Source organism: Equus caballus, chromosome 5 (assembly GCF_041296265.1).
Source record: "Equus caballus isolate H_3958 breed thoroughbred chromosome 5, TB-T2T, whole genome shotgun sequence".
Lineage (NCBI taxonomy): Eukaryota > Metazoa > Chordata > Mammalia > Perissodactyla > Equidae > Equus > Equus caballus.
In genome coordinates this window covers 87,001,217-87,019,885 of record NC_091688.1, presented here as the reverse complement: position 1 = coordinate 87,019,885, position 18,669 = coordinate 87,001,217, and the positions used below count along the sequence as shown (strand labels likewise).

Below are 18,669 nucleotides of genomic sequence, written 5' to 3'. Positions count from 1 at the left end.
CTATTTTCCATTTGGTAGTGGTTTTGATTATTTTGAATGTGCATTTTGATGTGGAATTCACAAAATGAGCTCACTGCTGTGTTTGCTTTCACTCATTTTGTCATTTTGCAGTTTTTAATTGGTCCAGGACCATTCGTTGAGGAAACTAATAGCACAGTGATACAATGTACACTGGAGTAAGGATTTCGTTTGTTTGGCTTTTATGGATCATCTTACCCACTTTGGTGGTCCAATGGCTAAGATTTGGGGCTCTCACTGCCATGGCTCAGGTTTGTCTCCCAGTCAGAGAACCACACCACCAGTCTCTCAGTTGTCATACTGTGGTGGCAGCGTGCTGCTGTGATATTGACTGCTATGCCACTGGTGTTTCAAATAAGGGCAGAGTCCCCCATGGTGGACAAGTTTCAGTGAAGCTTCTTGTCTAAGACACACTAGGAAGAAGGACCTGGCCACCCAATGCTGGAAGAATTGGCCGTGAAAACCCTATAAATAGATCATTGTCTGATACAGCACAGGAAGGTGAGAGGATGGCGCAAAAAGACTGGGCAGGCTTCCACTCTGCTGTGCACAGGGTCCCTAGGAGTGGGATTCAATTCAAGGGCACCACCACAAACAAAAAAATTACCCGCTTGGTTAGTTGTTCCTGTAAGCTCTGTGTATCTCTTAGAAATTTATCTTTATAGCTGTTTGTGAGATTAAAATAACCTTCAGTTATAAAAAATGTCTTACATATTAGTACTGACAGTCTGGATTTGGGATTTAAAAAATTTCGTGTATGTAGCTTTATTTATTTGCAGCTATGTTATACTCTTTTTTAACTTTTTCTTTATTTTATTGAGGTCATAATGGCTTATAACATCGTGTAAATTTCAGCTGTACATGATTATATTTCAGCTTCTGAATAACTGCATCATGTTCACCACCAAAAGTCCAGTTTTTATCTGTCACCATACCTATGGGCCCCTTTACCCCTTTCTGTTCTTCTTATCTATGTGTTTGTTTGTTTACCTTCCACATATGAGGGAAATTCTATAGTATTTATGTTTCTCTGTCTGACTTATTTCACTTAGCATAATACCCTCAATATGTAACATAATTTAGGAATGAAATTTTAAGCATTTTTTAGAGGGGAAAAGGAGGTAAATTTGACAATGTCAACTTTGGTCTCAGGAGTTATTTTTTGAGGTGGAAAAGTACTTCAGTAAGCATTTGTTTTTTCCTATAGAACCTCGTTGGAAAATTCCCTCTCACTCCTAACAGAACAGCCTTTCTTTATCGTCTTCCATCGTATTGGTGTGTTCAATAATAATAATAATAAAAGTCCTAACTTTCAGAAGTCTTTTGAGGTCTTAGGGAAAGAGTGCCTCTTACTGCACGTAGGAAAGAGACATGAAATTTCTCCCTTCTTCAGTGGGAAAAAGGTTAAATGGCTGACGCTTTTTAAATGATCCAAATGTTAGTGTGGGTAACAATTTGTGAAAAGTCAAGTTAAGAGTTAGGCTACTTTCAGGCTGTGTTAGTCCTTCCTACCTGAAGTGAGAAATAAATACTTCATAGGCATGTGCATGGGGATCTGATGCCTTTGCGGTGTCGGACACTTGTTTGAGTCAGCAGTGGTTGAATGTGGTTACCCTTAGATTCCTGTTTGGAATTGAGAGAAGTGAGTGGGCGGTTTCAGTGCAGTTTCAATGTAGTTAAGTCAAATAAGTTTTAGGATTGGTATTAATTGGCCCCCTCCTAGATACCTTTAATGAGGAAGCCTGTTGTTACACAGGTAACTTCTTCACCTTTTAGAGTTTATTGTTGCCAAATAAAAGTTGATTGACATGGAAATTGATATTCAGATACATTGTTATTCCTCTTGTAATTGAACTTAAATGTACCCTTTAAAAAAGGAAATTATGGTTAATCATTTTTTGTGGGTTTTTTGCTATTTTTTAAAAAAGTATTGGTTGTTTATGTTTAAATACACAAGGCATTAACACAAAGACTTAGAATCTAAATTTTGACTCTCTTTGATCTGAGAGACCTGCCGGGACTACTTTAAATGAAGTCTCCACCCCTAGTTTTATTCCTCAGACTAACACAGTGCCAGGAGAGGAATAGAATCCTTGAGCCAGCATGGCTTAGGGTGAGTCACTGGTTGAGGGAACAATTCTCACATTTGCGATTCTAGTTTTAACTACTTTTAAGAATGAACACTCTGAGGCTGGGTGGATGGGGGTTACGAATGAAATTCCTGATAACAGAAGGGTAGTAAACAAATAACAAAATTACTAGAAGATTATATTAAATAATCAATGTGGAAGTAGAAATACATTGTTGTACCTGAGGAGATGATGAAATTGTTTTGTTACTTATTCTGTGATTATTCTCCAGACTTTTTGTTGTCAGTGAATAAATTATACAGAATTACTAAGAGTTTTAATTTGATAGTACAATGTGAGTTGAGAAATTGCATTTCCAGTAGTAACTTCTTAATGTTAAAGTGGTTTTAACTAGTTAGAAAAAGTAATAAATGTAAAGAGCGTTTTCTCTTTCCCTTAGGGGAACAAAGAGAGAGGGGTAAAGTTGCTCTTGTGGTGTTTGAGACGCGTTTATGTGACTAATGGCCACCACTCCTGTACGATTTTGCCCTCCAGCAGGTGGTCCGTCATTTAAGGGCGAATTTGATAGTTGAGTCCCACTGATTTAGAGATTCTGATGATGATGTCATCTTTGTTATATTTTTTTATCTCCTGACATCTAGATTTTTTACTAAAACATTTTCTGATAGTATGCATAGCTTACACTTGAAAACTAGAAATTTTAAAACTAACATATATAAAAAGATACAATTGTGATGTGTTTTATTCCCCTATAAATACATCTTCATTTTCCTGGGTATATGGCTTTTTGTATGAGGAATTAAAGTATAAAATAAAGCATAAAATAGAATTAAGTAAAAAGTGAATAGCTGTTACGTGCCGTGCATTGTGCTGAGACCAAGGATGCGAAAGTAAATAGGATTCACCTCTTTCTATGGAACAGCTCAGAGTTCAGTAGGGGAGGAATATAAGTAAAGATATCCTTAGACCTTGTTACCTACTCTGACACAGGAGCTCATAATTGTTCATTCACTCAGTTCATTCGGACATCCATTTATTTCACATATCTATAAAGAGAGCATTGTACACTCACCCTTTATTAGGTTTTGGCATTATAATGGGGAACCAGATATGATACCTTTCCTCAGGGAGAACTCCCTTCCCATATAAATTACCCAGCCCAGGGATCATTGTGATTTTTGTTCACCGTTGTATCCCAACTGTCTGGAAGAGTGCTGGGCACATGGTAGGTGCTCATTAAATGTTTGTTGGAAGAAGGAAAATAGATGACCCAAACCTGAGCTCAATTCTCCTGTTCCTGTTGTTCAGGAAGCCTTGAACTGGGTTCTGCAGAGCAGTTGTTGCCTAAGAGAAAAATGAGTAGAACATCCTGTGTAGAGGGAATAGTTTAAACATAGGCACTGAGTAATAAGGGTAATATTAAGGCTTAACACAAAATTCATCAGTTTTTTAAAAAATAGATTGAAATTAAAGTATTCTTTATTTGTGAGCTTTGGAGAAGTTATAGCTGTATGCTGAGACTATTAAAAGCATCTCTTTTTGTGGCGTATATTATTTTTAATAGACATGCTTATTAGGAATTTTTCTTTTAGAGTTCAGTATTAAGCTAATAGTATTTTATAACTTTTAAATTGCTATATTTTAATGGTGGTTGCGAATTATTAATCAGTGGTGGATAATTTACAAGTTTTAAGTGGGAGAGATCAATTTCTTTCTAATATGGAATTTAATCCCAAAATGTTTTTGAGAGTTTCATAATGTATGCTTTCTCCTTAAAATATGGACAGGCTTTTCAGAAGTAGTAATGTTTGAACCAAACAGCTGGTGGCATTCTAATATTTTTACCTTTGTTTATCCACAGTGTCCAGAATTTTATCACTCTTAGTGAATCCCAAAGATAAAGTTTTTTTCCCTTGTTGTTTATATAATTGGATTTAATTATGTATTAATTTTTCATTATGTGTTTATTAGTAATTTTTTGTGTATTCCAGTGGAAATCACAGTATTTTGTACAAAAATTGATTTTGCTTAAAACTGTAAACGTTCTTTTTAGGAAAAAAATATGTTTAAAATGCTTCATAATTTAAAATATATCCAAAATAAAAAAACCCCAAACAGCTGTAAACCAAAATGACACAAGAAGCTAAGGCATATCACTCATATATGGTGAATTGATTATTTTGTAGTTACGTAATCTACAAACATTTGAACACTTTGTTTTGTAAGAACTTTATATTTTTGTAAGGATTTGATTGGTGCTTCATGCTAACAACAAAGTTTATTTACAGACAAATTGCTGCGTTTTCAAGGCCGCTGTGCTTATGCTAGAAAATGACATTGCATTCTCTTTTTTTTCTTTAGTCTTGGCATGAAAATGAGTTCAAAGGTGAGAGCAGTTCTTTTACTCTCCACATGTCATAGTGTAGGCTCCCCACATAATACTGACAGGTTAAAAGGATTATATGTTAATAAAGACACACACAAAAATAGATTTTTTTAGGGTTTGGTTGATAAAGTTATTTCTTAAATGGACTAGTTGAATAATTAAAACTAGAGTGACATTCTATGAACTTAAATAAAATGTTTTTTACTGTCTTTTAGTATACAAAGAAAAGTTGTATAATACATCCTTGATTGTAAAAGTTACGTTTTAATGACCTCATAAAGATGCAGAGATAAGTGAAAAAGTTGAACTATTAGTGCAATAATTTTTTAGGTTTACTTTTAACATTTCTCTTTATCTAAATTAAAATGAAGTGGAAATAAGTTTTCGAGAAGCTTGTAAGCTAGAGTTCAGCCTGGTTGAAATCATGTCCCCTCCTCATTAAGTATTTTCCTTATTTCCATTTTAGGAAGAAATCTCATTAACATATATAAACAGGAATAAATCAGAGATTTCGTATGCCAGCACTGGTAATAGACCGTGGCCTGAGTTAATGTTTCAGTAGAGCTTAAAGTCACAGCCTCAGTCCCATAGAGGTCCCTGATAATCAGAAGGCATGGTGCTTACTGGGACCCTAGACAGCATGAGCAGTGGCATCCATGACAGGGTTTAGTTCAGAGCAATTAAGAAAAACAGTACCAGAAAAGTTGAAGTTTTTATATTACAGCTTAATAAGAAGACTTTTATAGGAATGTATGATTTCACAGAAATGTACAAAGAGCACACTGAGTGGAGACAGTATTAGAAAAGCAAAATGTTCCCAATCAGGTGCTTGAAGTCCACCAAGAGTATGAGCTTCTAACAGAGTGTACCATTTATTGCCAGAGAAGCATATTTTCTTGCAAAAATGCTCATAAATGATGCAAAATCCAGTGATAGAATTCCAATTCTGGTCTTACGAATTCCCATCTGGTCACAGTACATCTGTTTATTAGGAGTTATCCCCTGAATGTGAATGATTTCAGTCCTAAGTCGCTGCACCTGTTGCCGAGAGGTATTTATTCCAATCACTAGCCTAAAGCACAGAGAGTTATTGCTTGACATTTTATAGCTTGGGGGAAAAAAACGCCTGTCTTTTCAAAATCATTTCTTCAGAGTAGAGAAAATGGAGCCAAACAGTTCATTTTACTCTAAGCAACGCTATTTGGCAGTACTCACATTTGCACAGCACAAAGCTGCAATATTGATTTTTTGCTCACAGGACCTCCCACAAGTTTTTTCTTCGATTGTCAGGGTGGCAAGATGGATTGGATTACACTTTGCTTGTTGGATGCTTATTTTTTTTGCTTTGTTGAAATAGAAATAGATTGAAAATACAGCTTAGAATAAATATCATAGTAATAGTGTGATTAAAAGGCTTTAATTTGGGAATTTCTTTATGTTGATTATGTTGACTGAGTGATTTAGTTGAATACTTGACCATCAGGCACACCATTTCCTTTCCTGCCCTTCTCCTAAGATGGAAGCGCCCAGTATACCCTAACTATGTCCTCCACAACAGGGGTCCCCAAACCTGCTGCTAATTGTCATTATCATTTGGAGAGTCATTAACGTAACATTTAAGAACATGAACCTGGGAGCTGAATTACTGGGTTTCAAACCTTGATTTCATTCCTACTGGATGTGTGATCGTGGAAAATGTAATTTTTCTGCACCTCGGTTTCCTCCTGTGTAAAATGATGATAATAATAATAATACCTACCTCATACGGTTGTTGTGAGGATTTATAGTCAGTAAATATTTGTAAAGTCCGTAGAGGGACTTCCGGTGATGATCGGTAAAGAGGGTGGCAAATCCTCTTCCCTCAAAACAAGTATAAAACTGAACAAAATTGTCAACAACCACCATTTTAGGGCTCTGGAAATTAACCAAAGCTAGATGAGAAATTGGGAAGCATTTATTTATGAAAAGCTGGTAGAACTTCTGGTATGAACAGTGGACATTTAAAGCCGTCTAGACTAGGGCTGCTTTTACCCCCCATCACCCCTCCTTAGCCGTGTCATTGTGGCAATTTCATTAGGGCAAGCTGGCCTTAAAAACCAGTGACTTTGCTGCCAGGGGGAGTTGCTTGATTTGGAGTGGAGGGTGGGAACCCATTCCCAGTAGTGTTGCCAGTAAAAGTAGTAAACACTGTGGAAAACAGATGGGGAAAACCCATAGCTCTGCCAGCCTGAGGTTGTGGTCCTTGGTGGGCACACTGGAGAACCAGGCTGAAACATAGCCGGGAAATCTTGGAAAAGAAAGAACCAGAAGTTCTCTATGCATGCTTGACTAACTGGGAAGCTACACGCATCTGCAGAGGAGACGTGAGAGGACTTGGCAGAAAGTAAATAACCAAGGCTGACTTAAAAACAGCCTGAACCTTGAACACCCTCCCTAACACACACTCAGATCAATCAGCAGAGGGTGTAGACCTTATTACGGGTTCAAGGTTTTTGTGCAACGTCTCTGGCCAGTCATTGGCTGCTCGCTAAGCTATGCAGAGATGGAGTGATCCCTAGGAAGCTAGGCTAGAAAATAAAAATATGAATTAAAATAACAACAACAACAATCACAATGAGCGGAGACATTCCAGCTGCACACCTTGGGGAGACAGATTCTGCACATTAAATCCAGTCAAGATGCAAAAAAGAAGATCTCACACAGCAGTAATTCTCAGGGGACAGAAATGTGAATCTAGAGTCGCTAACAGCATATTATTTAAAATATCTACTTTTCAACAACAACAAAAAATTTACAAAATATACAGAGAAACAGGGCAGTTGACCCATATACTCAGGAGAAAAAGCATTTAGTAGAAACTGCCCGTCTAATGTGGGCCCAGATGTTAGATTTAGCAGATAAACATTTCAAAGTGGCTATTATGAATATGTTCAAAGACTAAGTCTTAAACTATCTTAGAGAATTAAGAGGAAATATGATGACAATGACTTAACAAATATGTAATCTCAATAGATAGATAAAAGTTACTTTAAAAAGGCCTTGGAGAAATTCTTGGCACATCTTAGTTACTGTATCAGCGTGGTGCAAATAAATTAATGTTTTCCTCCCCAAACACAGATATCTCAGCTTCGTCTGAACCCAGAGATTCTGATTAAGTAGGTCTAGATTAGCGCTTGAAGATCTGTCTTCTTGAAGGTGCTTACCAGCATTTTTAAACGCTGCATGACGCTGATGCAAAGCCATGTTGGCAAGTGATTTTTTTTAAAAAAAGATATCCTCAAAAATAATCCAATTTAAACAGCTAAGAATTATTTCATGTACAAAGGAAAAAAGAGCGATTAATAGTGGCTATACTTGTGGTGGTTTGTATATATTGTATATATTAATGAGTACAGTAACTCATTAATGTGATGTAAATAAAGGGGTAAATAAATGTTTTTACGAATAGGTTTTTTGTTCTGTCTTTTTATAAGATACACTTAGTGGAAATATTGAATTTCTAAAATTAATATTAATTGCAGTAGTTTTGTTTAAGAGTTTCCAAACTTCCTTTGAAGTATCATTCTCGATGGAAAAGGTTGAACTCATACCCCCTGAAGTTTTCAAGGAAATAGTGTGAAGGGGCTAAAGAAGGCACAGTAATTTACATCTTTCTTAAAAATTTATGTAAATTTTTCTTTTGGTTCCATCGTTGACCCCTGTTCATTTTCCCCCTGCCACTAAGTCTTTGATTAGAATAGTTAATCCGGGGAGATGTCTGCTTGTGATTTGTGGGACCCCTGCTCAGTTCATCACATGTACTTTTGAGAATTATCTTGAGGGCACCATGTCATCTGCATGTTGTGCCACAGCACATCCATGTTAACATTCTCATATATGTTTATATTTTAAAGAAATGGAGCAAGTAATTGATTCATTATTGATCACTTGAAAGTGTTAGAATAGCATGCGTACCTGATTAAAATGGCTTGCCTATTTAGAATCATAGATTGGTGAAGTTTGACGTGACTTTAAAATGACTTTAATTCTTCAGAAAAAGAAATGAAAACTCAGAAAAGTAAAATGACCCAAGTTCCTAAGGCTGACCCAGCCACCCATACTTAGTGTTCGGTGTTCTCCATATGTATATAGTTGAGCAGTTGTTGGTTTTGCTCTCTTTATGGCACACATCCCTACATTTCCACAAGTACAATTTTTGTTATTGTCCATATGTTTTGTGAACCTTTCCAATAATTGTTTCCTGTCTAATTTACTAGCATTCTTTGGTGAATTTCAGATTGTATGAAAACTTATAAAATAAATGCTGTTGTATTATCAACAAGATGGCTTGAGAAGTCACAGGGCCGGCAAAAGAGCCTGGGAACCCTGCCCGGGTTACAGTCTAACTCCTTGTAATCCTTGAGACCCAGAATTACCCATTATTTGATGCCTTAGTTTCATTCTCTGTAAAAGTTGTATCATAATAATAACTACTCCATTATTTTTTTGTTGTTGATGATATTGGTGATAAAAGAAGGTGATCCATGTAAAGCATTTAACACAGTGCCAGAACATAATAATTGCTGTGTAAATGTTAGCTATCATAATAGCGCCTTTCATTTCTCTCTTCATGTTTGTTTTTTTATGGCTATATATATTTCAGGTTGGAAACACAGGGTTTAAACAAAGGAAAGTTTATAAACATGTAACTCGTCTGTCTTTGTGAGAAACACTAATGAACCTCAATAGTACCTAGAAAATAATAAATTGACAGAACTTAAATATTCTTTTTTGAGGACAGCACATAGTTTTCATTGACTATAAGTAGTTTATCTTTTTTTAATGCTTACTACTTTTATTTTCACTACCAAAGGAAATACATATTACAGAGGAAAACACATTGCAATTTATATTGTTTTAAACAAATGCTAGTGTTCAATTTAGTGATTTGGTTCAACAACATTTATTGGAATTATGTATCATATACCAGTCTAGGCACTAGAATTATAAGTAAGAACTCTATCATCACAGTCTAGCAGGGAAGATATATATTAAAAATGAATATGCCCAGTACCATGTAATAATAATAGGCACTTTAGTAGATATTATAAGTTCAATGGAAACAGAGGCGAGAGAGCAAGTAGGAAAGAGAACACTTACGGTTTAGAACAATGGACGTAGCAGTAAATAAAGCAATATTCGCTGTAAGAACTCATTCTGTTCCATGCAGTGAAAGTGTAACTACCATGATCCCTTTCTCCAGGAGAGTCTACATTGGAAATCTACTAAACTATTAAAGTGTGCTCATCTTTTTGTTTCCTTTTCCTTACTTTACTTTCTTGGATGACTATGACTAAGGTTTTAAAAATCCTCTTTCTGAATTACCAAAACAGCAAGACACTCAACTGTGCAGCTTACCAAATATCTTTCAAAAGCAGAGGAAAATTCACTTAGAATAACTAATCCTGCAGACTATCAACAGCAACAAAAATTAAAGGACTCAATTTAAAAACCACGGTGCTTCAAGTCAATTCTATATTTTTGACAAATAGTACAAATTGTGAATTATGGCTCCAAGCCAGTTTTCTAATAACATGTTCTAATATTCGTAATATCCTCTAATAATGTGATTTATTCTCTTTTATTAAGGAATTATAGTTGCAAATCATCTCTGCCTTTAAAATATGCTGTGCTCCAAAATCTTATTTGATGTCCCTTGTTTGAATTTCCGCTCAGCTTTTGCCCCAGAAATGGGTCAACTTCTGAAGTGCTAAGAAATAATTTCAATTAAAACAAATACAATAATACTAGTTTAAGCTGAATTATTTGTATGGGCAATACAGTATCAGAAAATGGAAGAAAGCAGTAGTATATGTAAAATTTATTTATGAATGTGTGGAAGTTTATAAGTGAACTTTTTGAAAGCTTGGTCTGTTTACTGTTTGCCTTGACATTGCCCAGCTCCATTTCAGTGTTCCTTCTTCATTGATGCACCTCTCTACATACTTTTAGTAATGTCTTAAGACCATAAACCTTCTTAGTGAAAACCTACTAAGGTTAGGACTTGCCACAATCACCTGAAGATTTCTTTGCTCCAGATTGTGTCCTTTTCTTCTCTCTTAATTCCCATTACACCTTTAGTTTTCTCACTTGAACTGAGAGTTCAACCAAATTTGAGAATTGCTGGTTTTCTAAATCATGCCAATGTAGAATCCAATCACTCTTTTGAAAGACTATTTGGATCTTAGAAAGAAGATGCTTGTTTATCTAGGTGACTTTCTAGTTCATTGAGTTAGTGAGCAGCCCTGTACAATAAAGTTCAAGAGAAGAGTTTTGGCATTAGATTGACCTGGACACAACCCAGCTCTTCAACTTGGAAGTTTGTATCTTGGAACAATTTACTTCTGAATGTCAGTTTTTTCTGTTAAAAAGGATGTAAGCAATAATTCATGTGAGGCAGAGTAGTTAAAAGGATAGAGGTAAGACAAAGTACTGAAATTATTGCTAGTCTTTTATAACAGGAATGTGATAGATGGCAGCAGGTTAGAGAACTGATCCAAATCGGAGGCAGTGGAGGAGAAGTTTTTGGTGTGCAGCTAACCCACAGGTAGCACACCACACAGCGAAGATGTGCTTCTCCCACCCACAGTTCTTCGTGGCTGTTCTTGGCTTTCTCTCTTTTTACCTTCGTTCTATGCTCTGCTGCTGCGTTATGGGACCCCTAGTTGAAAACTATGGGTAAAACTTATAATTCTAATCTTCTGTTCCATTCAGGAATCTTTTTCACAGCCCTCATGAACAGTGGTTATCTATACTCTTGTTTATTGCTTCGTACATAAATTGGTATAGCACTTCTAACTAAGCATTTTTATGTACATTATCTCATTTTAGAGTCACGCAGGTAGGAAAACTAACCTCACGGGTGTTTCGGCTCCATTTTGTAGATGACAAAACTGAATCTTAGTGAAATTTTGCCCTTTCTGGGTGTTTCATTGTGTCGAATTGGATTGGAGTAGTGCTGGCTCCTTTCAATGCCCATCTGCTGAATCCTTTCATTTGTTTCAGTTTTAAATAAAGTGTCTACAAATGGAAATAAGTTATGGTCCCCTAAGCATGTTACCGTCATAGTATCTAAGTTATTTCAGGGGAGAACTGCTAAGACAAAAGTATTTTTAAGATAAGACTACTAACTGCAATTAATATGTCTACATTAAATGAGAAGGAAAGGCCAAAAGTCTAGCAGAAAGTAGAGCAGAGCTTTTATTCCTTTGCATAAGTGAAAATTGTTCCTTGATTAGTTGATGCATTCTATAGTTGTGAAATTTGTCACTATTTATAAATCCTTTGGTTAAATTTATCATTTTTCTTTGGATTTACTCACAAAGAGCCAGTTAGTTTCTGATTGTGACTAGATTGTATAGAAAATATTTTGTTAGAGTAATTTTAAATTGTCTTATAAGGATGAATAGTCCAGCTAAAGATATATTTTTAAAAATCTATTAAGGAATTCTTGACACATAGTTAAGAACCAAGGAATTATTTAATAAATGTATGAATTGAATGACTTAAAAATATACTTTCTATAACATCCCTTGAATATAGACGTGAACCGTATTACTTGAAGATGCATTATTAGAATAATAATACTTCATAAATGAGTTAATTTTAATTTTCTCTCTCTTTTTTTTAAGGTTTCAGCAGAGCAGCTTTACCATTTGGGTTAGTTAGACGAGAATTATCCTGTGAAGGTTATTCTATAGATCTTCGATGTCCAGGCAGTGATGTCATCATGATTGAGAGTGCTAACTATGGTCGGACAGATGACAAGATTTGTGATGCTGACCCATTTCAGATGGAAAATACAGACTGCTACCTCCCAGATGCCTTCAAAATTATGACTCAAAGGTAAATATTCTTGTGTTAATGTCCCATGTCAGCTACTACATCCGAATTGGTAAAATTATTATAATAATTTCTAAGTGGATGAGTATAGTCCATATCTCAGTCTATTTACTAGACTGAGTTAGGATTTTACCTATGAATGCTGATTTCTGCTTTGTAAGTTTTGAACAACATTTAAATCTCTGTATCATTTTTGTATAGATTGACATAGCAGAAGGAATATGTAATACATATCTTAAATTTTTATATATCATAAAATAGAATAATATTTCAAATGTAGTCTTTTTTTTTTGAGGGTTTCAAAATTTTGAAGTATTTTTGTAGTATTAAGAATGTTTAATTATCTGGGTCTTTGGCAATAATTGCTCTTTAATTTTTTAATTAATAAACATTTTTTACAGCAAAAATGAGCAGAAAGTAGAGAGTTATCATACCTCCATCCCCCCCACACACACAACCTCCCCAACTATGGACGTGCTGCACCACAGTGGTACATTTGTTACAATAGATAAATCCACGTTAACACATCATCACCCTAAGTCCATAGTTTACATTAGGGTTCACTCTTGGTGTTCTGCATTCTGTGGGTTTTGACAAATTTATGATATGTATACACCATTGTGGTATCTTAGAAGATAGTTTGACTGCCGTAAAAATCCTCTCTACTCCCCTCTTCGTTCCTTCCTCTGTCCTAACCCTTTGGAACCAGTGATCTTTTTATTGTCTTCATGGTTTTGCCTTTTCTAGAATGTCGTATAGTTGGACTAATGTAGTATGTAGCCTTTTCAGATTGGGCTTCTTTCACTTAGTAATATGCATTTAAGTTTTCTCCATGTCTTTTCATAGCTTAATAGATCATTTCTTTTTGGCGTTAAATAATATTCCATAGTCTGGATGTATCACAGTTTATGTCTCCATTCACCTACTGAAGGATATCTTGATTGCTTCCAAGTTTTGGCCATTATGAATAAAGCTGCTATAAACATCTGTTCAGGTTTTTATGTGGACATAAATTTTCAGTTCATTTGGGTAAATGCCAAGGAGTGTGATTGCTGGATCATATGCTAAGAGTGTGTTTAGTTTTGTAAGAAACTTACAAACTGTCTTCCAAAGTGACTGTATCATTTTGCATTCCCACCAGCAATGAATGAGAGTTCCTGGTGCTCCACACACTTATCAGTATTTGCTGTTGTCAGTGTTTAGATTTTTGCCTTTCTAATGGTTGTGTAGTGAGTGGTATCTCATTGTTGTTTTAATTTGATTTCCCAGCTACATATTATGTTGAACATCTTTTAGTATGCTTACTTGACATCTGTATATCTTCGTTGATGGTGTGTCTCTTTAGATCTTTTGCTCATTTTTTAGTTGGGTTGTTTGTCTTCTTAATGTTTAGTTTTAAGAGTTCTTTATGTATTTTGGATAACACTCCTATATAGGGTATATCTTTTGCAAACATTTTCTCCCAGTCTGTGGCTGGTCTTCTCCTTCTGTTGATCTTTAGCTTTAAAAAAAAAACAAACAAAATAAAAACAATGAATTCAAGTTAAGAAAGCATATGGCATTTGCTCTCTCTCTCTCTCTCTCTCTCTGTAAGGCAACAGACCATTTGGTTAATTTTGTATTTTGAAAATGATGTGTTGGAAAGTGTGTTATAAACTTGAAAATATATAAATAATACCTCTTAACTGAACAATTGCCTTTCTGCATATAGACAGAATACAAAAAACTGCTGATAACTTGTATCGCCTTTCCTTTGTGTTAACACAGTACACCTAACTGACTCTTGGCATCTTTTTTTCTAAATTTTGGTACTCTTGACATCTTAATTAGAATTTTCTTATATATAAGATATTAAAATCGTAGTTAGTTTTGCTTGAACTAGTTCAGTAATACCAGCAATCCCTGTTAGACTCTCTGAAGGAACACTTAAGTATCATGGAGTTTGTTATAACATTATTGCTTTTATATTTTGTTTACTAGGAAAATCCCTCATCTTTCTATTTAAAGCCTTCACCCTCTCCTCCTGCCTCTTTTCCTCCTCTGAACACAATATTCTGTCTAGCTTTCTAGCTTATTTACTATTCTACCTTGAAATAGAATAGCAGATTTTCTAGACTGGTGTCTGGTCAGTGTAGGTGCAATGAAAACGTCGAAAGGTGATTAAAAGGCAATGAAGGAAAAAATAGAATTATTTTTAAAAAATCCGTGATATAAGAGTTTGGGTACAAGTTGCTGTAAAATCTCTAATTTCACAGAGAATATGTATTAGCATTATTTTTATTGACAGGACATTATAGTAAGTATTTTTTTTTTAATGTTGATACTGACTAAGATATTTTTAAGAAACCAGAGAACATATACATTACTTTGGAAGATTTCCCTCAAAATGTTTTTATTTTTAGTTCTTAAAGAGTAGTTACTAAAAATTTAGGGCAAAATCTCATTTGTGTAAATGGCGCTTGATACAGGGTTTTTTAATTTAAAATAAAAGTCCTATATGGACTATGTAGGGTTTGAAATCTGGCCTGTGAAACAAACCACAAAACATAACTTACCTTCTTTGGAAGAATGGATTCTGTGCTCCAGTAAAACTATGATAGAACATTTCCACATAGTATTTCAAAATTTGGGGACTGCCTGTTCTGGGAGGTAATAAAGGCAGCCACTAATAATCGACCATTTATCCATTCTTTACATGTTGATCTAACTTGTTCGCTGGTAGTGACATGAATGAGCATCTAGAAGTAGGCCAGAGACAAATAGGAAGTAAGGAGTTATTATGTACAATCTCCTGGTTTTACTAGACTGACAAGCGAAAAGCAGTGGGAGTTGGTACAAAGAGAGAGTCTGGAAGAGCTGGCCTTGAGGAATTGTACATTGTAGGTAACTTATCTTTGTTTGTGGGGTTATACATTTAAATACACAGTTGAATATCTAGCAAAATACATAAGTCTTATCAGACTTGTACGTATAAATATAAGTACATATTACAAGAAATGTGTAAGATAAGATAGTAAGTTGTTTTCATGTTTCATTATGTTATAAAAGCAGGGCTGTGTTTTTGATAATAAAAGGAACTAGAGTCTTGGGGTATCTAAATTCTGTGAAAGCACACAGTGGTTCTCTGTTCCCTTGTTATCAAAATCTCCAAACAGTTTATGGTGTATTACCACACATAAGGGGTTAATTCCAAAACTGGCTGTAGAAATCCCATTTTTAAATTGGTGTATTGTACTGATGGTTTATAATTACATAATCAGCAACAATGACAATTTAAACATGAACATTTTATTGACAAGGAAGATAATGGACAAGGAAGATAATGTTAAGATGACTTAAAAATGAGTTTCATATTGGTAGCTTGTAACTTGCATTCTACATACATCAGGCTATAAACGTTTAAGGAAGTCTGCCCTATTTGACTTATATAGTTTCACATAACAAAAAATAGGTAGACAGTATTTTTGTAGCTGAATTATTACTGAATAATTATTGAGCATGCAGAGTACCTGTCTCTTTTTTATTTTAATTTAAAAATACTCTTTAAGTATTTACAAATAAAGTAAGAATTATTGTCACCAGACTCCTAATAATTTGGCAAATTTTTCCATTTATAATTATCAAAAAATGTGATATTTAGCAATGTAGAAAAGAGAAAGTTTTTTCTTGAATATAGAAAATTTCCCTTTGGAAAGCTCAAATAAGAGTAATGGAATTTTTCTATTAAATGTGGAAGTTCCCCTTTTCTACATATAATGATAGAGATAGGTGCAGAAATTTCAGTACAATTAAAATATGTTTGTATTATAATTCATTGCTTTTTCACCCCCTCTCTGACTTTGATCACTTCCACATTTGAGAGTCAAGTAAATAAATACCCTAGTAGCTCTGACCATGGTGGTGGTAAAAGGATTAATAGTTGTTATTCATTGTCCATTTTCTATTTCCTGCTCATTTAAAAGTGTGAAACCAAGGCTGTATTATAATAATAGTACACTTGTCTTGTAAATACACCAAATGGCTCATCCCAAAAAGTGAGAAATGAAATTCTTCCCTAAAATGATATGTTTTTTAATATTTTATAAAATAATCACTGTTAGAGATAATTTTTTTCAGCGCTCTTTGAAGGTAATTGTAGTGGAGTAACTTAAAAAAATATGAAACGGTTGTAACACTTTAAATTCATTAAAGCAAAAAGAAAAACAACACCCTACTACTACTTTGAGGTGTTTTATGAATATGTAAATTAGGATTTTGCTGACAGTATTGGTTCTTTGCAGCACTTGGGTGCAATCTAGTTAACGTCTTATAGTGATGTGCCAAATTGTACCTGAGATCCTCTCCCAGTCTTGTTTATAATTGTCCCTTTGTTTGAGAAAGGATGAGAACCTGCCCTTTCTAATCCAGGTAGTTTCCTGCCTTAGACTATGCTTTATAATATGTCCTTAAGGTTTTAGCGTTTGGTCTAGAGATCTGAAAGTAAATATTGACTGTTTTTCTTTTCAGTATTAAATGTGAGGTTAGTGTACATGGGTAGGTTCAGTTTTACAGTCTTTACTCACAGTGTCAGATATCTATCACTGTACCCCTGTCAATACAAACAGGTTCTAGAAGTACTGTGTACTCCTCCGGAGACTATACTAAGAATACATGCCTCAGTTTTCCCCTGTATTAGGAAGGGTATATTTTGTGTAATTGATTCAGAGATAGGCTGGGGGTATTTTTGTATTAAAATTGGCCAAGGAAAGTAAAGTAGTGCCCTAGACTTAGAGAACGACCCTGGCTCCTTTAAAGCTTTTACCCCAACTTTTAAGCCCACATATAGAGAGCAGCTGGCTAAAACATCATAGCATAACTACATTAGGTTTCTTAGTACATACAATTCAGTGTATTTTTGGTTGTTATACTACCCATGTAAGCTCCTTTAGATTTATTTGGGATTAGGGTAGCATATTTATAAATTTTTCAGCAATCAGTTGTTTATACAGGTTTGGCACTCGCAAGAGTGGCAAAAGAACATACGGAGGAAGCATACAGAAGCATATAGTTGATAGTTACAGGTGAATAGATGATATTACCCACCGAGGTGATTAGTTTGAGCACGCGAAAGCTCTATAGAACACACCTGCATTTAGGGGCAGAGGTAAAGTTGCTATCAGGGAAACCAGAAGAGGCACTGGAGATAATGTCTCATAAGCCAGTAGTAAAGTATAAAAGACAGACTTTTGTTTTTTTGCTTTATTTTTATTTATTTATTTATTTATTTATTTATTTATTTTTGAGGAAGATTAGCCCTGACCTAACCTCTACTGCCAATCCTCCTCTTTTTGCTGAGGAAGACTGGCCCTGCGCTAACATCTGTGCCCCATCTTCCTCCAGTTTATATGTGGGATGCCTGCCACAGCATGGCTTGCCAAGTGGTGCCACCATGTCCGCACCCGGGATCCAAACCAGTGGACCCTGGGCCGCCGAAGCAGAACGTGCACACTTAACCGCTAAGCCACTGGGCTGGCCCCAACACAGATTTTTTTTTTCCCCTTTTTTGATGTTGAAGATCTTTATTCTGTTTAGACAGCTCAAATAAAAGAGCATGTTAGGATTTTCAAGATAGGGTTTCAGGATAGAAATCAAGAAAATAGCATTCAGCCTTGCATAGACCAGAAGAATTAGGTAGTACCCTAGTCACGTGGAACCAGACAGTGACTAAATTACCAGATCTAGATTTATAAAGTAGGGGTGTAGTTAGGGGATTTTTCTCTTAGGGAGCAAAAAAATCCAGCTTCTAGAACTTGCATATAATTTAATTAAATTAAGCTAAGTAAGTGTCAAAGTTTATTTCAGAGCTTAGATCTTTTCCAGAAAGGTTGGGATGATGGGAGTAAGCTCACGTATGTAGGAAACAGGTTAATCTATTCCCATCCTATACTCCATTCCATAACTTTTCTAGCCTTGAATTTCTTTTTCTAAAGCTATCAATGTCCCAACCTGTTATCGCCAAGTACAATAATTACATTTTATTTAACAGTGCTAACCCAACAGCAGCTCAGATGGTGACAATTGCTTGTGTGCATGAGGATTTTAAGAAATGTGTTATTGTATACGTATGTGCATTACTTTTTCTGTTCCATGGTTCTTTACGTTACAGTAGCTGCAGATTGAGACTGGAAAATTTAGTGCATCCTCCCAGCATGCAGTTAGAAGTAAGGCTACATGGAAAGGACCATGCGTGCCTTGGTCTGGAATAAGCAGAAAGATCTTTCCCTTGGCCTTTCCACCTCTCATTTTTGCTACCAG

The 18,669-nt window shown here is 35.2% G+C and overlaps 1 protein-coding gene across 50 annotated transcripts in view; it reads left to right on the top strand.

The window, feature by feature from the left end:
- ADGRL2 (adhesion G protein-coupled receptor L2) overlaps positions 1 to 18,669 on the top strand; it is a 595,411-nt gene that overhangs the window by 499,933 nt on the left and 76,809 nt on the right. For all 50 annotated transcript variants that reach the window (XM_070267443.1, XM_070267427.1, XM_070267430.1 and 47 more), the window contains one exon: positions 12,165 to 12,378. In XM_070267443.1, coding sequence (XP_070123544.1) covers positions 12,165 to 12,378 — 214 coding nt within the window. The remainder of the gene's footprint in view (positions 1 to 12,164; positions 12,379 to 18,669) is intronic.